The sequence below is a fragment of the Apteryx mantelli genome, chromosome 1 (genome assembly GCF_036417845.1).
Source record: "Apteryx mantelli isolate bAptMan1 chromosome 1, bAptMan1.hap1, whole genome shotgun sequence".
NCBI classification, from domain to species: domain Eukaryota; kingdom Metazoa; phylum Chordata; class Aves; order Apterygiformes; family Apterygidae; genus Apteryx; species Apteryx mantelli.
Window position 1 is genome coordinate 65,703,335 of NC_089978.1, and position 26,900 is coordinate 65,730,234.

Below are 26,900 nucleotides of genomic sequence, written 5' to 3' on the forward strand. Positions count from 1 at the left end.
GCGCTACCCTAATCCTTCCACTGGGCCAGAATGAAAGCCCTTCCCTGAATGCAAGCAGTCGTATGCCCTGCCAGCAAGTATTCTTTTATGAATACAGGGAAGAAACATCTTTCCTGTTCATGCCCAAATGTTGACTATTCTTTTCCTACGAAATGTTACCTCTTGTGCAGCCTGAGCTCACAACCTCTACTTCAGCTGGCACGGGGGCTTTGGCTGAGCAGATTTTCTTGATGTGCATTTAGTAGGAGCGTGCACTGACTTTCAGGAAATAGAAACTGAATGGGGCAACTGAGTGCAACCAAGCACCAGTTCTGAAACTTCCCTTAGATGGCTATCCCTCATCCGAGTGATGATACCTACACCTTTGGAAAGTGGGCTTTAAAGAAGCTAAGGGTTTTTTTTCTCTCTCTCTTTCAATTTCATTTTTAAAAGTGGCTTCTAAAACAATCTCGAACCCCACTTCTTTACTCATCTTTGATATAATAGCTTGGTGGGTAGAAATGAGGCAGCCAAAATCAGTACTGTTTGTTATACCATTCTGCAATTTTGATTCTGTTGTTTATATGGTCTGCTTCTGTACTTCATAGCATGTTTTTGAAACAGAGGCTGCTTTCATGCTAGAACAGAAATAATATTGTTAGAAACAATAGACATATTATTCACTTCCTTGAATTCTTATGATCTATAATATGTTTTGTTCCAGTGATCAGGTATTTGAAATTGGGATACTGGATATTTTTGGATTTGAAGAATTCCAAAAGAATACTTTTGAACAGGTAAGTAGCTTTATTTTGCTGATTTTACTGTAAGTATGACTGCCATTTGTCTATTCAGGTTTTGAGTTTTCGCCAAAACAAGTGTTTTAATTAGAATACAAACATACTTGGAGGACTCTTAAAAATTTTTTTTTCCTTTCTGCCTGCATGGGTCTGAATTAAAATCCAGGCTTTGCAGAGTTATTAATCATTTTAAAAGAATCTAGTAAACATCAACCATAATCAGTTGAAGAAGAGTAGTGTCAGCACTGAAAGACATTTTGAGAAAAGTACTTAGTGTTGTATGCTTTCATGCTTGTGGAAGTGATACTTCAGCTAGCTCAGTGAGTAGGAGGACAGTAGACTGGATTAGAAGTAAGATCAAAAGGTCTTCAGATGCCCCAGAAAAATAAAATAGAATAAAAATGTTACATTATGTTACATGCTATTACTGGCAGATTCACCTCTGTCTGACTTTACAACATGTAACTTTTAAAAAAGTTGAATTACCTCTATGGAAAATAAATTGAAGTTTAGCTCACTGAATGCTGAAAAGTCCTTTTAAAATCAAACATTTTTTGAAAATTGCAGAACTGTGTGCCCATCTTTAGCATTGATCTCTGAACACCAAAGCTCTTCTGAACTGAGTATTTTAGAAAGGTTTAGCAGCTCTACAAAACACGCTGAAAGAGCTGTGTAAGTTACTGTTTAGTTGTTCATCCCTTGTGTAATGCAGCGAAATAAAATTAAAGCAGTAGGAGGAAGAGCTGATGCCACCAACAGCAGAGGACCTGGTACTGTTTGAAATCAGTAGCATAGTAGAAGTCGCCCCTTTATCCCATTCAATTCTCTGTTTTATGGGTGGCTCAGCTTTCTCTTTCTAGTGAAATAGAAGTCATGGAGCCACATTAGTTCAGTGTCTGTGGCATGTTTTTGTGGCTGCTCAATTTCCAAATGTCTAAGAGCACAGGCAGGGTGAGCTTACCTCTGCCTTCAAAAGAGCAGGCAGGCATACAGTAAAACACTTACACAAGAGTCCCAGTTCCTCTCTCACAAAACTCTTCAGGTTATTAAAATTCTTTAACTCTGTTCTGTATTGGTTATTTTCTTTAATTCTGTTCTGTATTGGTTTTTGTCATCAAACTCACACCAGTTCTGTGACTGACCTCATATGAGATACTCTGAATTCCAGTTTCTGGGGTAGTTTGTTTTCTGCTTACTGACTTCTGAGAATGCTTGAAAAGAAGGTGAGAGAGGAAATTAGTAGAGAGTAATTTATTTTATGATTTCTGTGTGGCAATCATGGTAATTTCAAAGTCAACCTTGAAATTTTATTTTGTTTTTTCGTAAGCAAACGCATTTCAGCAGACACTGGCTGTCCTTCAGACTGGACCAACTGCATTTTGTTGAGTAGTATTCAGAGTCATTACCTCAGAAACTACTGAATTGCATTCCTGAAAAAATAGAATGGAGGTTAATGAATTACTGAGTTCATTTTGATATGGACTCTGTAATGTGGTTAACGCACTGGTTTCCTGAAATGGCGTATCAGTGAAGGGAAACTGTTGGTATGTCCACATGGCACAATGTAATCACGCAGACATACCCAAAACAGTCTGCACAAAGAAGCTCGAGCTGTCTAGCAGTCTAGCCTCGTTCAGTCTCCTGCCTGGGCTCGTTAACCCTGATGAGAAACAGGCCTATTAGCCCAGATAGGATTCTCATGCAGCGCATTGCATAATGTCTGCAAATAATGCCGAGGGCCAAGGCCTGTGATTGAAGAACATTAATATTAAATGGGCCTAAAAGTCAAACAGTGGAGCAGCCATAAAAAATTACTGCCTTTTTCATTACATTTAGATTAACATATTGTAAAATGGCAGTGCAAAAATAATTTGGGGAAAATGGACCTTTTGTTTCAAAGGTTTTCGTCTTGATATCTGTTTGCCTGCTTTCTTGAGAGAAATTTGCAACTCTTTTCAAGAAAGATTAAGACCCTCTGATTGCCCAAACGTGGGGACATTCCAAGCAGCTGCTTGAATCTCTCTGGTCCTTCCAATCAGGTCAGTTAGTAGACATGTTAATTTAATAGTTAAAAGAGCAATATGGTACTGAGTCATATGTCAATTTAAGCAATTAATTTAAATAGACTATGTTTGAAGATAGTTCAAGAACAGAGAGCTGGACAAACCAGGTAAAATAACATATTCACTCCAATGAGCGTGTTGGAACGATAAGGCATTAGAGTATTGAAAAGTCAAAGGCAAGCAAAGAATTAGTCTAGTGATGGTTAATGAACAATGCATAGGAAGATAGATGTCAAAGAACTAGAAAAGTAAGGTTAATTATCTCCATACCAAGAACCTGATAACTTCTGCAGTCAAAGTGATGTAACTGACGTCTTACAAGGAGAAAAGTTTTATATGTGATTCTTCAAAGAAGAATGCAGCACAAGTTAAAAGCAGTATTAATTAGGTGTTCAATTTTGCATGTATTTGGTGAGGATTAGTAGGCCTTCATTTATACAACACATATATGTGATATATTATATTTAAAAAATAGTGACAAAAATAGAACACATTTTTCTGAAACAGCATTAGTAAATGATTGTATCGAATAAGTGACAATGAGTGGAGTTGTGATTTCTAGAATGAAACTTACAGCACAGGTTTAAAAACTGAAAGACACAGGACAGTGTTTTTAGAAGCCACAAACTGAGGGAGTCATTGCTCAGGAAAGACTGAAAGCTTTTGATTTACCAGGACTCAGTGAGTTACTGCTCATCAGCTGATCTATGGTAAACGACTACAGCACACTTTTAGCTCACCCCAATTACAATTTACAACCACTTCTTAGCAGAAATCATTAGCTTGGGAACAGTATTTTCCTAGAGCAGCTGCATACCTGCTGTGCCAGAGCAGCTTTGTATACAGCCACACTGGAGCATGGTCAGAAGTGAGCAGAGATTTGTCTTTCTTGTTCTGCACAAAAATGGCTCCAATCTTGTGATCATTTCAGGAAATATGAATGAGCAACGGCAGTTTTCAATGTTTTCTTTGGTTTCATCATTGAGGGGCCACATTAGCTTTCAGTTTAGTTTGCACTCCTTTTAAAGTAAAAAATGTCTGCTTTTGTTCTGGTAGGGTTTAAAACTAGGTTAGTTCGTACTCATGGTCCTGCACAGTATACCCCCAAAAAATCCAGTCAGGTCAAGACCCCTTTGTGCTATGACCACAAGAGCGTGCAACACAAACGAAGAGAACTTGCAACAGATGAACCTAGGCAAGCAATAAGCAGGAGGGAAGGCTGATGAAGTTGCCTGTACCATTTTTGCCAAGTTGTTTCTAAGAAATCTGTATTGTATCAGAAGAACCACTTCTTCCTCTTGCATGAAGTCAGAGGAATGGAGCTCTGCGGTTGCTGGAGGATCGGGAAGAACAATAATGCAGTTAAGTAAAACGAACTCCAGTACAGTCTTTCCTCTCTGATGGCTAATTCGAGTGGTAAACTGAAATAATATTTAGCTCTTGGTAAATAATGTATTTAGCTCTTGCATGGTATTTTGCCTCTGTAGACCTTTTAAGCTTTGCAGAAGAAAGTATATATCATAACTACCTTTTCATAGGAAATAGAGGTGATTTATCTGAGATAGGACTGTGGATCACTGAAACAGCCAAGTGTCTCTTTACTCCCATTCAAGTCTGTGCGCATTAAACTATATGCAGTGTTATTTGTGTGATGCAGCAGAGGGCTGGGAGAAGTGTAGCTCCTGGGGCAGCTCTTTGCAGCACTTCCCAAAGGCTTTCCTGACACAGGAGTCAGCTCGCCCCAAGAGCACAGAGCATTGCCTGCTCCACTCAGGACTTGAGAGTCACTAAGGTGAAGCAGGGGGGCTTGCACAACCTAGCTGCATTCACAGGAATTTCCCTCTGCACTTTTTACCAGGTGTGGTGAATTTTAACTTCTGAATGGATTATTTCTTTAGTTAACCCTGTTGAGAAGGCATTTAATTTTATCATGTGAACTTCCCTAGCCAATATAGCCATAACAGGATGTTTTTGATTGCATCACATTGCCTCAGTCACAAGACTGGTTCTAGCTATCCAAGTGTAAGATCTTAGTGCCTATTATGTAGACAGGTGGATATGAATAGATAAAAGTTACATGGCTTTAATTTTCTACTGTCATTGTGGTCTTAGTGATCGTATGTGGGAGGTCATGTATGCAAGTGTCTGCATTCAGGTCTGAAGGAGCATTCCAAAATTTTTATTTTTTGCAGAAGTAATTGGTATTCTTTGGGTTTTTTTATCTATACAGAGCACAAAAGAATGGGACCACGGTCCTGCTTGACTCTGTACTGGCCTGTGGAATAAGAAACTATGTAGGGATCTTTTAATCCTGTACCTCCCACTGTAACTGCGAGTGCTGAGGCATTCCTAATTCCCCACAGGACAAGAGCCAGTTCTTTCCTACCTTAATTCAGCCTTTAGCAAAGAAAAAGAACTTGGTATTTTAAGTTGGAATTTCACTAGCCTCCATACACACTAAGGCTTTACTATGCTTCATCAGGGAGCAGCAGGAGCAGGGCTGCTCTGCAAGGGGGGAGCCTTGTGGTCAGGAGCCACCTGTGGGCAGGGGCCAGAGGGCCCAGCTGGGGCTGCCCATGGCCACCCAGGCCCCCCGGTGCCCTCGGGACCTCACAGTCCTGTGTTTTAATTTGTTCCTGGACCCAATTTCTGTGGATCTTACACCATCACTGGGTTTGGTCGTGGTGTTTCCTTGTTCCCTGCTAGTCTCTTTGGTCTTTTTCCATTCTGTGCAAATTTTTTCATTGTGCAGGACACCGTTATCTGTCCAGTTTTCCAGTAAGCCACTGGAAAGCCAGTGTTACTCATTTTTAGAGCTGGATACGTCAACATTTTATCGTATACCTGACATTAAAATGCTTTAATTTTTCTTCTTTGTTTTACAGTAGATACCTTATAGCTGACAATAAAGTCATTTATCTAAAATATAGACTCCCACCTAGATTCAGTTTGTGACTGGTAAAATACTGCACAACGACAATTATTAATTGCTATGTTACTTTTTTGTAGCAGCATCCTTTTATATCTTACAATGCTTACTTGCTGGCCAGTATGAGATACTGAACTATTGGCATTTGGAACTATTCCAATTCCAAATTCCATATTTTTTAATTCCAAATTCTTTCAAGGAAAGACTGTTGTTACTATGTTTGTGTGGGGATTTATTATTATTATTGTTATTATTATTATTATTATACATTCAAAATCAAATAGAAGAATTCCACTTTGAATTGAAATTATATCCACTGTAGAGCACTTTTCAAGTGACAAGCTTTTCAAAATAAAATTGTAATACAGTATTGGGTTCTGTTTTCTGTATTTGGGAAACAAAGATCAGCTAATTGCAAATGACACCAGAGACAACTTGAATTCCTAGCAAATAAAATTCTTCTGCCAGAGAGGCAGGGCTTTGAACTGGTGTTGGAGCTGCACAGAGAATAAGTCAGTATTAGGTCCTGTTGTCCTGAAAAGGCAAAGGAAGAGATGTGACGGTTTTTGGTTTTGTTACACATTCATTAAAAATATTCTGAGTGGCAGTCTACGTAAAAGATGTGGAAATCTCGTAACTGACACATACAGCAGTAAAAGGAAAAAGCTTTTTAATTCTTTTTTTTCCTTAGGGTAGCAGATAGAAGGGGGAACAGTAGCCAAAATGCTTCTGAGAAATGAGTGATTATCTACACTAGGTTTAAAATTATTTTCTGAATCCAATTTCAGTAAATAGAAGATGATTCTGCCTTCCGTTATCTCAGAATTATATTTTTAAGAAAAGCTAGAGCACATCCTTGCAAATTAAACTTGGCATTGGAGTTTCATCATCTTGGCCCATAGCACACAGCTTGATAGATGGGTTGGTATGACAGCTGTAAGCTTTGCTTGATGCTCTGAATACACATCTCTAGAGAGAGCTAATCCTTCTGCATGACCAAAGGATGTGCTTTCCAGAGGGTGTTTATATCCGTCATTCCCTCACTGTTTGACAGTCACTGACTTTTCTTTTAACAAATTCACATTTATTTTGCTATGCCTTTCAAAAATTTTTTTATATATATAAAGTGAAAAGCAGGGAATTGGGAAATTTTAATTATTGAAAGGTGCTTGATTTTCTTTGGAATACAGTACCATTTTGGTCTCCTACCTAAATTTGGTTTTAAAGTATACCAGTTTTAAAGTTGACCAGTACTAACTGGTCAAAAGTATTTGTAAAAGAGGTCTAGGACAAGTTCAAGCTAACAATATCTAATGCAATGAATACCTACAGATTTTACCAAATACCATTATATTTTTTTTTACCAAATTCAACAGCAGCAAAAAATGCTACTTTACATTTAGTTTGTTTAAATACTCGAGCAGGAAATAAATCCATTTTTTGTTTTCTAATAATATTCTAAAAGTGCTTTTCAGCAAAGAGTCTGACACAGACTGTGTATTTGTTTTTACCTAGAAATGATAGTGGTTAGAAGGATTAGACAGAGGATTTCTTACAGAGGGACTTACAATGGAGTCAGTAAGAAGAATGTGAATGATAGTTTAACAATGGTGGTTAATGACAAGAAACACAATAGGTAATGTGCAAAATGAAGCAAATAAACGATGCCTAAAGGTTTTCCCACAACATTTATTTTAGGTAGAGATTTTGTTGTGTTTTCTTTTATTACTGCTACATTTCCATCCATTTTTCTTTGATGCAATTGAACATGTTTAAAAAATGTGTTTTTCTGAACTTTTCATATCTTTGTGTGTAGATAGAAAATATAGCATTGTTTTATGTAGTATTTCGTATGACAGAGAGCAAAAAAAACGTTGGGTTAGAACAGTTGGCTTAGTTCATTTTCATCCCATTTCTACATTTCAGCCGTTTTAAATGTTACATCAACCTGTGTCAAGCTCTTATTTTGAAGCGTTCTTTTTATCACCTTTTCCCAGCATGCTGTATAAAACATATTGAAAAGGGGAAGGATGCAATCTGAATGTCTTGCTTTTCAACAGTCCCTGGCTGGTCTCCTGGTTTTCGTTCTGCAGAGCTGTTGCTCACAACCACTGCTAGCTAGAACAGCTTTTGAGCAGCTTGCAGTTTGTATAAGCACTTGAGCTTGCTTTCTGCTCTGGTTTGCAGAACCTTATTGTCATGACGGCATGTCTGCTGATCTGAATGACACTGTTGCTTACATTGCTAGAAAGCGTACCAGTGCATGCCATAATCTACTGATCAGTAAAATTTATAAATGCTTTTTGTCTTTACTAGTCCAACGTGTTTTGTGTGAACGTGTTAACAAAATAATATGTCTTTCATTTTTGGCAGTTGAAGCCAGTGTTATTTATCAGATCTTTTTTAAGATATGACTAAGACATTCTTACCCTCCAGCTCAAATTACATAGTTTAATAATTTTGCTGCACAGTCAGATCTTCGAGTACATTTATTCTGTTTATGTTTTTTTAGGGGAATTGCACAGGATAAAAAGTAAACTTGATTCTTTAGCAATTTTTTCAGCTTCTCTAATGGTAAAATATAGTTGTGTAAAATTAAATGACATGGTTCTCTAAAGAACACTTTTGCAAATGAAGGTATAAACAGCATAAATTCATTTTAAAGCTTTAAAATATAAGCTTATGACCTCATGTCTGTCTTCTAAAATAATGCTAAGAAGCTTCTGAAAAGATTTTGTAATTAGAATTAGAATTTGGAAGGTGATCAGTAAAGCATATTTTGGCTGCCAGAAAGTTAAAGAAGCTGTCTCTTTCCTTAAATAATAAATCAAACATAAGTCAATTTTATACTTTCATTGTTAATCGAATGAGATAATGAAATTGGAGAAATCCTATTTTTAAAAATCCGTGGTTTTATTTAAGACTCTTTTTTGTCTGTACTTTCCTGCATTGGTAAAGACACTCAGTTAATAACAGACATTTGGCTATAAAATTTTGTTCTATTTTTCTTACTGTTATTCACACTAGCCTATTTCATTATAGAGCAAATGCAAGTAGACTCTATTAGCGTGAGGTGTTAATGGAAAATTCAGGCAGCTATTATACATTACTTGGGTTCTTTTCCCTCATCTGGATGTTAAGCAATGTACTTTTATGATTGATCTGAATATTTCATATTTTTTAACATGACTTGCTGGTGGAATTGCTTTTACATACTTTATTCATGGAAGGTATCATTTATGGCCAAAACAAATATGTGACTAGTTTAATCTGAAAAGAGACTGTGTGCAATCATTCCTTGCATCGTTCCTCATATATCAGTTCTTCCAACCCTTTAAGAGTTTTTATTGTCTTAATTTCCTATTGTTTCTTAATATAACATTTGAAAAGATTTTAGAATTTTCCACTAAATTTTCCACTTCAATTTAAACAAACCAATTAAAAATTTTATTCCACAAAATTATTCAATATTTACTTTTGCAGGTTGTCAGCTTTGAATAAAGTAAGAAAAGTTCCAGAATAAAGCTGATACAACCCCTACCCGTTTTTAACTGAAAATCAGATTCCTGTAAACTATTTGTTTTGCAATAGTGGCGTTGTATAGACAGTTTGGGGATTTTATTTTAAAAAGTGGAAATTGATACTGCAAATATTTTTATTTTCAGCCCCAAATCACACAGTTTAGCTGTGTGACAAAAGCATCTAGAGACATTAAATACTATTGAAGCATTTTGTGGGAGCTACAGTTCAGCTATCTTGTGCACCCATTCCTCCTGCACCAAATTAAAGGCTTGGCCTTTAACTCCCAGATGCTCCATTGCCATAAAAGTCCCCGTGTGCATTATTGTATTTCAGAAGCTGAGGGTGGGGTGCATTACTGGAGGTGTTAAATCAGGCAGCTTGGCCCCTAATAAGAGAATGAAAGCAATAAGCATTATAACTCTCAAAAGGCACTCAGTATTCAAGGGATTTTTATATTATTATTTCTTGCCAACCTTTCCTTAGAATATTGATAAAATGCAGGAAGGCATCTAGTAGACTATGCCTAGTTGTTTTAGAAGATATATTTGGGCAAAATGGAGTGGGTTCTTCAGAGACTTTTTTAGACTTCAGTGATGTTATATGCGGAAGCAGAATTTGAATATCTTTGTTAGTATTGAACTAACTGCATAATCAGGATCCTAATCAAATATGTAGCTGTTTTTCTAAAACACATTGTGACTGTGTAGTCTTCCTGAATATAAACTGCAGAAGAATATTAAGTAAGTGAACCAATTTATATGTAGTGTTATTCCATTTCAATCAATAGAATTAGTGTGACTTTACACTATATTTGATAATTCTGGTAGAAATTGGTGTATATGAAATTCTTATGTGGAATTCATAATGATCTATGCAGACAGAAAACTGTTTCTTCCCAGTTTAATAACAATGGTTGTTACAATGGAAATTTCCCTAGGGTCTTCCTAATCTGTGGTTTACTGAGAGATAACATGTTGTAGATTGACATTTCATCAAATTCAATATTAGACATGCAGTAAACCCCACACTGATGAATTATCCGGTAAACTTCTAATACTCATTTTTTCTTCCTTTTACAATAGTTGTGTGTCAACATGACCAATGAGAAGATACACCAGTATATCAATGAAGTGCTTTTCCTACAAGAGCAAGCCGAATGTGTACAAGAGGGAGTTACCATGGAAACAGTGTATTCTCCTGGTAACCATACTGCAGCCTTGGATTTTTTCTTTCAGGTAGTTTTCAGATCCATTTTACACCATGCATATTTATGCACATACTCTGTGTGTTAGACTAATAAAAACTTGCGCCTGCATTTTCTGATTTATGAATCTGTCGAGAAGGTTATGGGTCCAAAGAGACCACAAAGAGGGGCCGTCGTAACTGCCCAGTGCACGAGGACTAATAGAGATTTGTAACAGTCCTGGGCAGAAGAAGATGTAACCGAAGCTCCTTGCCCATACTGATCCACACGTAGGATCTGTGCCCTGTAGGATCTGTAGGATTCCATGTCCTTCAGCCCCTGTTGTAAGCTTGACCGTTTCTTTTGTGCCTGGAGCTAGTTTCTGGAGTACAACTTCTAAGAAAGAAATAGCCTAAGTGGTTTCCTAAAAGATCAGCAATAATTATCATTTTAGGCAAATGAGATATTATTCCCTATATTTCTTGCAGAATTATCTGATGTGCATAGACTTGGAGACTTATCAGCATACTTTAACCATTTTTTTCTTTTTTTGCCCTAAAAGGCGATACACATTTTTGTTTACTAAACTACAAGCTGTGTTACTCTACAACAAACAACTGGAATTCTATTGCTCCTGTATAAAAACAGAAAAACCTGTTTTTCATTTCAGAAGCCGTCAGGCTTTTTGTCAATGCTGGATGAAGAAAGCCAATCTATTTGGTCAGTGGAACAGAGTCTTTCTAAACGCATTCAGTCTTACCTGGATACATCAGACACAAATACAGTATATTCCTCCACAAAAGATGGAAATGGTAACCTTGCCCCAAAGGATCAGAGCTCTACTTTCACGATCATGCATTATGCTGGGCGGGTAAGTTGTTTGAATGATTGGGTACACATAGTTAACGAACAAGGTTAAACAAAATAAAATTCTGCCAGGTCTCTCCAGCTTTTGGTTGTAAATGTGATATTTACCTAATCACTTCAGAATTTTTTGTGAAAGGCATGTGAAAACAGCAGGTGCTTCAGTATAGCAACTAAACCCTAGACTATCCCCTCTTTACACAAGCAGAGACAGAAAAGGTAAGGCTGGTAAGCAAGAAATTGGTCAGCTATGAAGAAGTGTTTTGATGAGAATGCGTATTACAGTTCTGAAACAAATGTAACAGCTTTGCTGCTCCTTATCATGACAGGTAATCAGAGCAAACTTCTCTTCACATGATTTTCAACATAGCAAATGCAAGGGGATTATCCAGCATGCTGCTAAAATATCAGTTTAGATTCATAAGGGAGTTTCCTATGTACTCACTTCATGGGTTAGAGCCAGAAAAATGACTCTAACCCATGTTGCTAAAGGTATTCAACTGGACAGCACAGTTCCTGCTGTGATGACTATTTTAGGTGGAGCAGATTTGTGTTATTGAACACCCAATCATCTCCTGGTAGGGGGTACTCTTAGGACATGTTCAAGACTTGTCTCCAAGTCACCAAAAAAACAGTCGCTGGCTCTGTCGTATGTCAGGTTAACATTATATCCACGGAGCTATCCAGAGCAGATGAGAAGTCAGAATGTGTGTGCTTACACTTCTTTTACCAGATGAAGGTCCTTGCCAGCAATATAGATGGGGAAATGTCTATCTTGTGGATCTCATTTAGCATCAGAAATGAAGTAGATGCGAATGATGCACTAGTGTTCAGATGTGGGCAAATTTGTTCCTGCCCAGTGACACATGTGGTCATTATGGAAAAGATTAAGACTATTTGGGCAGTACTTAAACTCCTAACCAAAATACTCTGAATAGCTCTCTAACAGAGGCTTTTCTTTCTCAGTGATAAGAGCTTCAACTTTAGGCCCAAATTACTTCCCAAAGTTAAGTGGTTTGAATACTTCCACTACTGGCTGGGGCTTTTTCAGTAGAAATGTGGGAACACAGGCGTTAGATATCAGCACAATGAGGATTTTGCAAAATTTATTGGCACTTAGAGGGATAGAATAAGGTGCTGACAGTGGACTCCAGATGTCTAAATTCTCTTGTAAGTCTGTTGTGTAGTTGTTAGGTAAATAGTTTTTCATGAAGTTCTGTTGTGATTATACAAATTTATCAGAATAGCTCAATAAATTTTGCACATACCAAAAGAAATGACGTGGAAGCAGCAGCCAAGCAGCTAATGAAAGAGCATTAAAATAACAACCAGAACAATAAGCACATTTCTTCAAAACAAAAAAAATGTATGTCTTATTCCCTGAAGAAGCGCTCAGTAGGAACATTTATTAAGATCAAAATTTCAAATGTGCAGTTCTGAAAGTTAAACTGTAAGTGGTACGCAGTATACTTTTCATTAATGCGTGTTTTATCCTTACATGGTTGTTTAGATTCTTTTTTTTATTACGAAGACTCTTGCTTTGACCTATTCCTAATAGTAATAATGATAGTTAATCTAAAAGTATGAACAAATAGACAGCTCTTCAAGTAATGTAAATTCACAAATTCCTTTGAAGTCGATGGAGATCCTTGGATTTACTTTGGCCAAGAAACTATTCCAGACTGTCAGGTTGTTCTTTGCATCCTTACAGCAGTTAGATGCTCTTGTCCTTGCCAAAATAGAAAAATTCCAATATAAATATTTAGCTTTCCTTCTTGGAGTAGTGGTTGAACAGGATCCTTAAAGATCATTTTTGATATCTCATGGAACTATCATGTTATTAATATAAGGTTGTATTAATAAGGTTGTAATTTCCAGTGATTTATGATATGTATTTACATAATATCTGATGATAGTATTTATGTACAAAATAATTACACAAGTGGAATTTATTCCCAGACTAATATATCCTGATAAGTTGATAAAAAAATGGGAATTTTAAGGGATTTTAAAATTGCTGATGCTGTTCTTGAGATTGTGCTATTACTACGTTGTAGCAGTGATTTTATAGAAGTCATTTGTGATTTATGCTTGATAAAAATAGTTAATAGATCAGACTTCTAAATATATCAGGTTTTATTGGCACTTTCATATATAAAGTAACAGTATAGTTTGGCAGATTTTGATAGCCATTATTATAGTCATATCAATTAAATGAGTCTAAAGTAAGTGAAGTATAAAACATTTTTTCTCTGAGTCATTACCTTCAGAGATACCCAAATTTTAAACAAGAGGGCCTGATTTTATCCTCACTTACCGCAATTTTTCACTGATGTAACTCCTTTAACTTGGTAAAGCTTCTCATTATTTACATGAGTGTAACTGAAAGATGAATCAGACCCAGGGGGTAGAAAAAGAATTACCAGTAAAATGTGACAGGTAATTGAATATGAAATTTTCCACTTCTCGGCTTAATCATTTATATTCTGGTGATGTGTCTAGGTTGGTATTTGTGAAGGAAGTTACACTGAATGCCGGCTTTATGTTAAACAGAAGGTGAGGGCAGACAGCCTGTTTTCCCTGGATAGCAAAAGTTGTAACTGTGATGTAGTTGCCAGGCAATGTGAAACAGCTGGTTCTCCATGTCATCTAGAACACAAAAAAAGCTAATATCCCACCTTGGCCCTGGTAGGACCTCCATATGGACCCTTGTAATTTGGGCTCCTTTTTCATCAGTAGGGTATGCATGTAGCTGTAAGTCTCAAAAGAAGTGGGTTCACATCTTTACCCAGACGCTTCCAGTTGCTGTTTTGACAACTTACAAGTGCAGTTGTACTGGAAAAAGCAGCTGTTAAAAATGATACTTTCTCACTGAAGAGACATGTTTTACATATTTTTGTTTATTTTTATGGAGATTAGCAGGCAGCCTTTCATGAACAAAACTGAAATCTCTATATTATGAGGGAGTTATAGCTGATACTACAAACATGTCCATGAAGTTTTAAAGACTACTAACACCTTCATAACAGCGTTTTGTGTCAGCATAGTTATGGGAATGAAAATTGTCTTTTCTTTCACTATCAAGCCTTTTTGATTGATCGTAGTCATGCATTGTCAAGTATCACACTTTCCCATATATTTTATACTCAGTAGCCTTTCATAGGACTAATGTTAGTCCTAATGTTGTTCCCAGCCTGATTACCCTTAGACTATTCCAGGAAAGGCAGTACTAAGAGAAAAGAGTAGAGATAATAGGAAGAAATGGAGAAAAGAGAGCAAGAGGGGGAAATGAGCCTAAGAACATGGGGAACATATGGGGAGAGGAGGCTCAGAATAATGTCTAATGGAAAAAAAGCAAAGTATTTGAAATGCATGCTTGATTTTGTGGGGGAGATGGTATGTTAGGAAAGTCTGTGACATCATTCTGAAAGACCTTATTTGATTTTTTTCTTGATTGTTTGGGGTTGAAGAAAGGAGTAAAAGAGGAACAAAAATGTGCACAAGTAAGGTTATGCACATGAAAGAAATCAGAGTATGTGTGAGGTTTTTTTCAGTGGAAATTGAGAGAGAATGCTGTATTAGAGAAGTTTGACAGAATGGTCCTGTGGAAGAAAGCAAACAACTTTTTCTTCTTTTCACTTGAATTTTATTCAATGCTATGCCTGCACAGTACTAAATCTGCCATTTTGTGCATGAGCAATATGATATCGTTGTTAACTTTATGATCACACGCTTAGTAAAGACCACTGTGAGTATCTTGATCATATCAAGTATTTTACTTTATCTCCCAGTTTGAATTTTGCAGCTGAACAGAATTCCACAATGCCTTGACATATTGTGAGTCTGTTCTAAGAGACATTTGATGTTTTGGTATCTGAGCGCTATAAGACAAAAAGCTTATCTCTGTTCTGTTCAGGCGGAAGGCAGAAAAGAAAGATTTAGGCTGTGTATGACTTAAAAAAAAAATCTAATGGAAGGCTTTATCTGAAAGTTGTTTTACACATTGTTCTGAACACTGGTGTCATCTGATCTCTTCTGGAAAAATTCTGCTCATGTGGGATATTGCTTTATTTCAGATTCCTTAACATGAATGTGGTTATTCTCAGCTGCTTCTCGTAGAGGCTGTCTGCCTGGCAGCATCATGAGAGCAGAGGCTGGTTGGTTCAACGCTGCATACTGCACACTTGTCTTGAGTAGACAAAGGGTTTTGTGGATGTAGTTGATCAATGCATCCTACCGTCAGCTGAAACTGTACTGAGAATGTGTCATGCTGAATTTCTAGATGCTTTTATGATAACATTAATATGCACTTTATGGGCTCTCATGTAATGTAGGGCTTTGCATGAGTTATATGACTGAACTGTTAGCCTTGCTGATAGTAGTGATTTTTGAAGGATAGCATTCCATCACTGAACTTTCTCCAGGATTCAAAGTCCTCTTCTTAATTTCATGAAAGCATTAGCATACCAATAAGTAAATTTGAAATATGTTATCTTAAGACAATACCAAGAGATGCATCATTAGCTAGCAGTGGTATTAACACACTGATGTCTGAGATAATGAACTACTTGCTCCTTCTTCATGTAATCTGAATAATCTGTCATCATAATTTAAGATTTACACAGTTTAAATTTATACTTGAATTAACAAATCTGATAGGTCCCTTGTCACTGTTTCCCTTGCCACTGTTCTGACCTATAGTACTTCAATAAACTGAACAGACCAAAAGACCAACTTCTTTGCTCTTTAAAGAAGTGTACATAATGTCCCTTAAGTGCAGATCAATGTCTGTTCAATTTCTAAGCTATGCACATTTCAAAAATACCTCTCAGCTGTCCACTCACCTTCACCAATGAAGTCTTCTCTGAAATGCCATATATATCCCAGGCAGACTCTGAAACTGAACCTCTAAATCAAACGACAAAAGGAGATGGATTAATCAATAAGGACACTTTCATTTTCTTTATTTTTTCCCCAGGCTAAATCCCCAGACATAACAATCAAATCAGTCTAGTCTAAGCTATACCAAAGCCTCTAAAGGTTATTTGACAAAGATTATCTTTTTCACATAGACAAGATAGTTGTGCTCTTTCCTTCTCTTTCTCTGTCTCTTTCTTTCTTTTTCTTTTTCTTTCTTTCTTTCTTTCTTTCTTTCTTTCTTTCATCAGACTTAATTTTGGACATTCACTAGCAGGCTCTGCTGAAGGAGAAAATAGTAGAACAATACTGTTCTACTACAGTAGTAGAACACACACAATTTTTGCTTCTAAGTATCTCTGGGTTTTAATATTCTGTTATTTCTATCAGAATTTTAGAATAAAATTTACAGACTTTATGAAGAGTATTCGGTACACTCATTGCTTAACAAGGCTTGTTTTGGGTTGGGGGGAAGCCCAACTATCCTAAAAATTTGGCAGGTTCAAGCTTTTAAATGGTATCACTCACATTTAAGTACTGGCAGAAAAGTAATAACAACAGTGATCTTCCCGTGCATTGAAATTGACCTTGAACGTGTTCTCTAACATTTTAAAAGAACTGAGTATATCCTCATTAACTGAATTTAACAAAACACACAAAATTGTGAATATCTGAATTACATTTGATTATTCAAATAGTCATGTTTTCCTTTTTAGCTATGAATGCAACCAAATTGACATTACCATTCCAGGTGTAACTTTCCCGATTTTTTCAGGGTTCTCATTGCATCTGCCGTGAACCATGAGTGCCAAAGGACATTCTCCCTACATTCTTAGCAGAGTTAAATTCCAAGTTCTGCTTTGCACCATCACAAGATATGACAATCTTTAATGAAAAATTACTATTTGAAGGAATTGAAAATTATGGCTAAAGGTGGCCTTGTTGATAATGTATATTGGGGAATCCAATAAATTTAGATAAAGTCCCTTGCCAAAGCCAGATGATATGAGGGGGGATACTTGAGCTCAGAAGAGAGATTTCTGAGAGAAGATACCATAGAGATATATAAAATGGAATGGCATGAGGATGAGTAATGAAGTGGAGAGGAGAGCATGTGTAGGAAGATAAGAGGATCATGCGTTTTCCAAAGTTAGCTCTGTGTACGTCTATTTTTTTTAATCTGCTGTCCTTATATGCTGGTTCTCATGATATTAGAATCAGGGACACCAACCTAAATGACCAGAAAACAGTTTTGAAACAAACAGAATGAAATATTTCTTCATATAGCTAATAACTAATGAAACTCCCTGCCACAGAGCTTTGCCAATGTCAAAAGTGTCGAGTTCCAAAAACAGTTAGACAGACTCAGGGAGGAAATGTTTGTCAAGACCTGTTAAACACCAAGATGAGATACAGCCTTCAGTTCAAGAAATCCCTAATGGTCAGAGTCCTGGAAGCTGAGATGGGAACTGGTGGGAGTCTTACACTATATTTTTCCCTAAATGTCCAGGATAGAATAACTGGGCTGGATGAACATTTGGCCTGCCACACTACCAGCATACTTAGTTTAAATTGTTTTCCTTTCTTAATTAAAGTCAAATAGGGAGCAAAATTCAATCCCTTTTTTGTTTTAATCTGTTTTTATTGAAATAAAATGCTGTGTGGAACTGTATGCTATTTTATTTTTTAATAAAAACAGCTAGTTGAGATAGCATCTAAAGATCTTGTTTCCTGTGGTCAATATAGAAATGTAGGTTTACATACTCTGTACCCAAAGGGTTCACCATGCAGAGCAAGACAGAACAAACAGCTGTAACAAATAATAGAAAGTGGAAATAACAGGTATATTTTCTGTTACTAGAACCGTGAGCTAACTAAGTGCACATTTCCTGTCTCAATCATTTAATATTTGTTTGGGTTTTTTCTCCTCAAAGTAACTATCCACTGTGCTTGAGCACCAATCAGTGCAGAGTTTTGGCTTGGTTTACTTTAGAAGCCCATTGGAAAAAAAGTTGGGGAAATGTATGCACTTTAGGTAAAGTGCCATTGTAGGTTGGCATCTCTGATTGGGGCAGGATTAAATTTACAAAATCAACAGCTTGAAAAGGACTTCCTTTTTTCTCTCTCTTGTTTGTGGAACTGACAATAAATATGGAACCTGGAGTGCCATTTGGTTGGGTGAGTTTTCAGCATCTTTAGCCAGTGACTCAACTTACCAGTTCTATGGAAAAAGTGTTAGAGAATTAGCAATTTCTTCATAAAAGGGAATCCTATTAAATTTTATGTATTTTGTGTGATATGAGAGATGTCTTATGAATATAGTTCTAGAGGTTGGTGATGTATTATACCAATACCCAACTTCCCTCTATCTCAATCTAGGCATTTAATCATAATTTATTATCTCCCACTGCTATACTTACGTACTCTTCCCACCAGTCCTACCTCGCTTTTTCTAATTTAGTTAAAGACCAAGACACTCAGTTAGGAATTGGCATTGTAGATTTGCAGAATAAGTTCTGTTAATTATCTTTTATGGACCAGTATGGTAGAACATTTACTTTAAGTACACTAAAAGCATTTAATAGTATATTTAAATTATCTAATAGTTTACTAACTATGTTGTATGTTCTTAGGAGATACAATTAGAAAATTGCATAATATTGCATCTGTCACAGAAAAGAATGTAACTCTATTGTTACACCTTTTCTATGGCAGATGCCATACTAATTGCATCATTTGACAATTACTTAATATAACAGATTATATGGATTCAAGTCGTATAATCTTTTTCGTGAGTAAGATAGCATTACATAATTGTCAAATGACCCAATGGAAAAAATAATTAATGTACTGATTAGTATTACTAATCTTTATATATTTATGGCTTTATTAAATGCACTTAGACAAGGATAAAAAGTTCCCCAAATACCTAAATGGCATAGGATATAGATCCAATAAAGAATTTAAAACAAGATTTAGATAGAAGCATGGTCCCTTGTTAAATAAATTTAAAAAAAAAGTGTTATAAGAAGTTCCCATTAAGTGTCTTTCTAATCCTGGAGGTACAACACTCCATAATTTTCTTCCTATTTAACTTTAAAATTCTCTTTGAGTTCTATTACTGTGCAGCAGAGCTGTTTATTTCTCAAGCCTGTCAAGGAATTGGCTGTTTCTCCACCATCCCCATTAGAAGCCGTGTAAAACATGCCAAACACCCATCAAGAGAAATAAACTTCCCACAAAATTTCCCTTTCATGGAGAAAGCTGCTAAGTAGTGCTTACCCATTATGTAGTAGTTCAGTGGTGAGAGCTTTCATCTTAGAAGCAGGAAGCACTGGTTTTACTAATGCCTTAACCCAAGGGGACTCAGATCTGTATGTCCTGGTTAGTATGGGTGTGACCAAGCTCCAGGATAGGGATAATGTTGGAGTTTGGAGAGGAAGCGGGAAGAGCTTTTCCCTAAGTTAAAGCTAAGTTGCCATGCAGCACAGAATTCAAGATTAACAGTATATCCAGAAGAACCTTAGTGAATGAATTACTGTCATGCAATGCCTCAGTAGAAAGGAGAGGACCATTTCTTTCAACCCTGAACAGTCTTATCTTCTCTAGTTTACAAAACTGCCCAGGGAGGGAAGAACTGTAAATTCCCACCTCAGTCAGAGGAGGGAAATTCATTTCTTTCTCCCTCTTCATTGCTGTTTGCTCTAAAAACTGAAGCTGGATTTATTTTGTAATCCACTATATAGGTTTAGCAAAACTGGCTAAGTGTGTGTAAGTGTCACTTGGACTGATTTTTTTCTCCTCAGTTGGGTAATTAGGTTTAATGAAGCTCTAAGCTTTTGTAGGTAGATTGCTTTGGATATCTCATCCGACTTGGGTATTTCTAACTTGTTTTCTGCAAAGTAAGAATACTATCAATACTATTAATACTATTGTACTATTAATAAACACATCTGCTATTGTCAGCCACATTCAATTAAAAAAAAAAAAAGACCAAAAGAGTTTTAGTTACCTGAAAGAGTAGTTGTAAGAAAGAATTGTGGGCCATAGGTGCTGGGTGGAAGTAGACATCTTTCTTCAATGCTGAGTTAGGTGACTAAAATTCCAGGTGGAATGTGTATATATTACCTATTCATCAGCTTTAGGAAATTTCCTGTTCAAGGAATGGTTTGAATTCAGTCCCTCTCTGAGTCACATAACTCTGCCGTTGGTGCAGATCCGGAGGTCTAGTTGGTCCAGTCCTTGCTTCCATTCCATGGGCTAATCACATAAAGGTTGTTGGTGGAGTTTAGGTCCATGAAAGGATGATAGCTCTTAGGGTCTCTGGGTCAGCTTCATCTAACCAAATGTCCTTTGGTGCAACTGGAGACATGTACATCTGAGCTAGCTATCTAAACTACCTTTGTAGTTTAGTGTTGGAAATAGTAGATAGTGGTTGGAAACAGGCACTTGCTACGATGAAATGCATCCCACTGAAAGATAGGCCAGATGAATCACTGTGTAAATTACCTTTTTTCACCATAAGGTGAGATGAATCCCGCAATTTGTACTTAGACCAGTTTTAAAAACAGAACTTAAGTAGCCCAGTTCATTTTGAAAGTTTTTCCCCAGTTCTATCTTTAATATTGGTTACCATGCTAACCGTGGTGTGAAACATATTCATAACCTCTAGATATGAAAATTCTTTTCTGCTGTTTTATTTTAATCATTATATGTTGTGAAATGTTAATACTTTCGGCAACATAAACTTCAGTTTGGAAATTTGAAGACAAAATTAAATGATGATGCAAAGATTTTAACCCTGGCACTTTGGGCTCAGTGACTGCTTTTTGGTCTCAGTCCTACTTTTCTGTACAGTGGCTCCCAGTCTCAATACTAAAACAGCCACTTGGTCATATTTCTTTGTTTTGGGCATACCCTCACGAACTCTGGCTGGAGCCCTGGGTTTTGCTCACCTCTCAGTGCCCTCCACAGAGTTTAAGTGCATTCAGATAATAGATGGCGTAACGCTTCAACTGTCTGTTCTTGAAATAATGATATCAGGCAGCCAAGGTGATCCAAAGTCTTTGTTTGTATACCTGTTAGAAGGGTAAATGGGGTTTGTACGTAACCTGTAGACTGAATGCAACTTTCCTCCAAAGGCAGAATAAATCGCTGGAGCTTGTCTTGAGTGTAAGCTGGGATTCAGATTGCTCCAGGAGTGTTTTGTCATGGTGAGTGTGGACAGTTTCCCGTTGACAAGGAAACTTGTGGTCTGGGAGTGACTCGCTCGTCCTGGAGGGAAAGTAATGTTTACATCATTGTCTCCTGCTCTATGGTACACCTTTGAGTCTTGCATTGTGAGAGTGTTTTACAATCAGTCTGATGAAATTTCTTCTGTACACACAGAGATGCACGATGTTCAACAACCAGTTCTTCTGGTTAATATTATTGGCATTGTTAAGAAAGGAACTAATAACACTACCTGGTGCCAGCCTTTAATTGTGGAGTGGAAAAAAACCCCATAGTTTAATTTCTACTGCTATAAGATTTTTAATAAATGCATTGGTCATTACTAATGATGTCACAATATTTTATTATAGGTTACTTACGAAATTGCTGGCTCAATAGAAAAAAATAAAGATTCCCTTTCACAAAATCTCCTGTTTGTAATGAAAAGTAAGTAATTGGTTTTGTGATTGCTGTTGTTAGAGAGCAACATTATTATGACTTGATTGTAAATTTCATCTTAATTTTAAGAGGAATTTGTGTATAGTTTTATTCCCAGTGACAAAAAAAAAAACCAGCCTCTTCTTTCTGAAGTATGTAAATGTTGTTTGAAACTTACTCTTTTTTTAATTTAGAAAGCTTTTAGAATATAAAATATTCTATATAAATATAAAAGCATCTAATATAAAGCAAATATAAAGCATCTAATGCGATATGATATAAAGAATTGATGTGTTGTAAAGAAGATATAGTTTGATAGATAAGTATGAATTAAAAAATATCGAGTGTAAACTAAAAATGAATCCACCCCAGAAAATAAGGAAAATAAATAAGGCTTCTGAAGTCATAGAGACTGCAGTGGAATGTACTTCACTGCTTAAGTACCCTTTCTAAAAGTAGCATCTTGTGGGTGTTCTTTTGTTTTTCTATGAACAGATACAATGTCCATTGAATTACAAAATTGAATACCTTTCCATGTGCATATTGTATAATTATATGTCTAAAAATAATGCATCCTAGTTTATTCATTAATGATTCATAATTAGATAGTTAAGAACCTCTATCGTTTACTCTTTCTGTTAAGAAAAACAAAACACTTTCCTCAGGGAAATGTCAGTGTATCCTGAGATGTTATTTTTCTTTTCTTCAACCACTGCAGATTCTTTCACTTAATTTGGTATATATTTCCTTCCATAGAAATAAAGGTCTTCTGGGGGTCATATTTGTCTTCCAAATCAGCACTACTATTACAATATATTGGCTTTTAGCAATTTTACTGTGAAATTAGCTAAACTCCCTAGTAAAATCATTGATGCATTTTAAAGGCAAGTAATATGCACTAAGGATGAAAAAAGAAATGGAAGAATTGATCTTGAATATAATCCTATTGATTATAGTTTTAGAGACATTCCAGTTCTTACTAGTTGGAACTTGCATAATAATCTGTCAAACAGTATAAGAAGGTACATCAACTTTCAGTATGTTCTATCAGTGCAACAGAGAGCATTCTTCCATTCTGTCACATAGTCTCATTTTGTATTTTCTTTGCTACTTTGTGTAACCAGCTATGGAACTGTTAAAAAGGAAGAATGGAGATTTGAATTGGATATAAAATGTTTGATTTGCTGAGAGTGAGTATATATAATTAAGAAGTCAAATAATAACAAATATAATTAATGTTACAATTCTGAAGGCAGAATATTTGAAAGCATGCAAGTGATTTAAGGGTTATGTTCTTTTTTTTTGGTGACATAGGCTTTGGGGAACTTAGAACCTATTGAATATCAGTGACATATATCCTTTAGGGCCAGTTCCATAAGTTATATAGACTTATACATTAAGTGTTTGCTTCTTTCTATTTTCATTGAATTTAGTTTCTTTAATCAGTTCAAAAAATTTATATATGCTAAAGACATTGAATATATTTGCATATATACATTGAAATGCGGAACATACCTGCCCCACAAATAAAATAGGAGAGACTATTAACATAGATTTTATCTGCTTTAATTTAAAGGACAATTTTAATGCCTTTGCTAGCCCAACTTAATGCATTTATCCTGATTTAAAATATGGAGGTGTACCTTGTCCTCCGCTGATTGTGCTTATGGTCCTGCACTGATTACAATTTGTGTTGCTGAAATTGATTCAAGTATCTGTTTGCTGTCCTTCTCAACTTTATTATTCCTGTTAAGTCAACACTAGTAATCTCCACAAAGAAAGGGGAAACAAATGTGTTATATTTAAACATCTAGTAAATATATCTTTACACAGCTAATAAAGAACAAAATGAAGCTTTCTGCCTGTTACTGTAAACTTAATGACATTAGTTATGACCCTTATCCCATTCTTCTACTTTTTGTGTTTTCTTTTATTCACATGATGGGTGTATCATAATCCCAGATTGTTAGTTCTTAAAAAAATGTTGGTTGAGGAAATATCAAACACAGTGGGTTTTCAATGCTTATTGATGCTGTGGCAGTACAAGCAGCGTGTAATTACCATGTTCATCTTAAAAAGTGAATCACCATAATCTCATAAAGTAGAATTTAACTGGAATTAGCATGAAGTGTCCTCTCTGTCTTAAAATTTAGAGATTTTTCAAAAAAAAAGCACTTATTGGAAGTGTATTTGTTTTGTGCTAGTTACCACCACTGCATCAAAAATATGTATGGCATTATGATCTATTTTTTGAAAATGTTTAGAAGCATGGTCTTGATGTAGAGAAGTGTGAACCCAGTTTGCTATAGGTCTGTCCTTCTCCCAGCATTTTTTTTCATCCCTTTATATTGTGTTTTGTATAATTATTTTCCTTTAGTGCAGTGACTGTCTATAATTGACGTCTGTTCAATGCCTTGATCATTTCTAAATGCTACATGTTAGGTAGATGTTATGTGGTATGCATCTCTGTTGTATTGCTTTAATATATGGATAAATAGCTGTAGGATATGAGTCTGGAACGGAACAAAATTCAGAAGGAATTATCACATAAGTAAACAAAAGTTTAGACAGATCACAGTCTGAAAGGTTTTGTTTTCCACCCTGTTTTGTTTAGCACAGGCCCTGAATATGCTTAAAAATAATGTTGCTGATGGCTGACATCCATAGATATCAAATACCATTTGATAACTAACAATGCATGAAAGAAGAGTTTATTGGGTTGTCCATTTGTTTTATATTTTTACTTCTCTAACTGTATCTCCTACTGTGTCTTTTGCCTTCCAAATACCACATATATACTTTTATTATGTATATTTGATCTTCATGCACTAATTTCCTCTTTTTTTTCCAGCCAGTGAAAATATAGTCATCAATCAGTTGTTCCAGTCCAAGCTGACACAAACTGGATCACTTGTTCCTCCATATCATTCTCTTAAAATCAAAGGATGTAAAGCAACTTTGCTCAGTAAAAAGACATCAGTGGCCAATGCAAGCAGAGAAGCAAAAAAGTATATGGAGTTCAGCAAAGTAAGAATTTAGGACTCTTTGTGCTCTTTTTCTAAGGTTTTTCTCAATTACTTTGTCTTTTCTGAAAGCTCCATTTCCTTCACTTAGTTCTCTGTACTCATTAAATTATTGAAATAATCTTGTTCTTATCTTCAACAGTAAAGCAATAGTGAGAACTAGCAGGTAGTAGTACATCAGTAATATTGGTGGTTAAAGAACGTCTTCCTTGGACTCTTTAAGCAGGAGATTGGACTAGATGACCTCCTGAGGTCCCTTCCAGCCTCAGTCATTCTATGATTCTATGGCTCTGTAAATTAGCAGTGAATCTTACTAGTTTTATGTCTGTATAGGAACACTTCTTTGTTTCATCTCCTTGACTAACTTTTTGATGAAAGGTTAAGTAACTTAAGATAGGAAGCTCAGAAATAAACCTCCATGTCTTTATAGTGTTAACAACTTGAGAGGATTTTTGATTTGCAAAAGATAGGTTGTGTGGTCTTGTATAAAGCTCAAACCTGTAAATGTTGGAAAATATTATTCTTCTAAATGGTCACTTGCATGTAAATTTTCCCAACCTTTTTGAATTCAAATCAAACTGCACCCCATTTCTGAACTTGTCTCCATTTCCATTAGGTAAGTCAGCCAAAAAAACAATAAAAAAGAGAGAGGAAAAAAAAGGGAGGCTATCCAGAAAATTAATAGTTCACATGTAACATTACCTCTTGCTGGACAGATTTTTTGTGCTGAGTTAAAAGCTTTTATAAAGTTATTGCCTTTTTGTGGTAGTTAAACAAATTGTGAAGATTGTAGTTGTCCTGGAAGCTGAATGCTGCATTTAAGGAGAAATCACATAATTTGTTGAGTCCATTCTTGATATAGTTTTGGAAATCCTCCATCTTTTAGAAGAGAAGCAAGCAGTAGTCTCAGTCAACTGCCTTTCCAGTCTTCTTGAAGCTTACAACTTTATTTTGGCATACAGCTGCATAAAATTGATTTGTCACGGGATAAAGGAGCCTGCTGTCATGTGTCTTTGTGGAGGACTTCATGCAAGTACATCCAAAAAACAGCAATGGAAGTTTTCTCATAGCCCCCCTGATTATGGTAACATAACTTCAGTTTACTGCTGTTGCCAGTAATCTCAGTGGAAATGGTGTTGGTTTAAGGCTAGATTTATCAAACGGCTGAGGCACAGCAGTGTTTACTTTTAGGTGCCTTTCTACTAGAGTAAAAATCACAGCTTCCTAGTGAAAGCTTCCAAAGGATGTGAGAAAGATCCTAGTCCCATGCATGGAAAGAAGCAGAGAGGGTGCATTTAAGTTAGAACCCTAGTTCTAACTTCAAGTTCAAGCCAAGGGGAAACACCACTCTGAAACTGTGAGCCTTTTTACCATTCCAGAATAGCTTATAACCTGGGTTGCTCTCCTGAGAGATAGAAAACATGTTCAGATTAATTTGGGGAGCACAATAGATAAAGTCAGATTCTCCAGATTCAGTGAGAATGCTCTCAACTTTTAGGTACTAGGTAAAAGGTGGGAAGAACTTCATCCATCACCTGCTCACAGACACAAGAATGTCTGTAAGAATGTGCTTTCAGAAGAGTTGTGCAAGTGAAACAGAAGACCATTTAGTTTGTAGATAGTAAGTTGGCCTAACTTGAACAAGGTACTGTGCTGACCAGCAGGACTGAAGCAAAACTTTAGGCGTCTAAGCTGTTCCAGTGGCAAAAAACAGAGGCACGTGGCATTTTGGAATGGGACGTCTGATGCAGGAGATGGAACCAGATACATGGTTAAATTCTTCTTTGGATCAAGGCCACATCTATGACTGTGCTGTCCACATAATTTCTTCCCTTTTCCAGTACAGCCTTGAAAATCTACTGTGATGAGCTCAAATAATGTTGTTATTGTCGTAATTGGAAGTGTAATGTAAGACACATTCTTTATCAGCTTAGAATTAAGATGACTATATTTTGGAAAATCATAACCACT

At 36.1% G+C, this 26,900-nt stretch overlaps 1 protein-coding gene across 1 annotated transcript in view; it reads left to right on the plus strand.

The window, feature by feature from the left end:
- The window catches only part of MYO16 (myosin XVI), a 396,474-nt gene that overhangs the window by 277,629 nt on the left and 91,945 nt on the right, over nucleotides 1–26,900 (plus strand). The window contains exons 21-25 of the mRNA XM_067293848.1: nucleotides 704–776; nucleotides 10,376–10,528; nucleotides 11,147–11,347; nucleotides 21,840–21,915; nucleotides 24,758–24,933. Coding sequence (XP_067149949.1) covers nucleotides 704–776; nucleotides 10,376–10,528; nucleotides 11,147–11,347; nucleotides 21,840–21,915; nucleotides 24,758–24,933 — 679 coding nt within the window. The remainder of the gene's footprint in view (nucleotides 1–703; nucleotides 777–10,375; nucleotides 10,529–11,146; nucleotides 11,348–21,839; nucleotides 21,916–24,757; nucleotides 24,934–26,900) is intronic.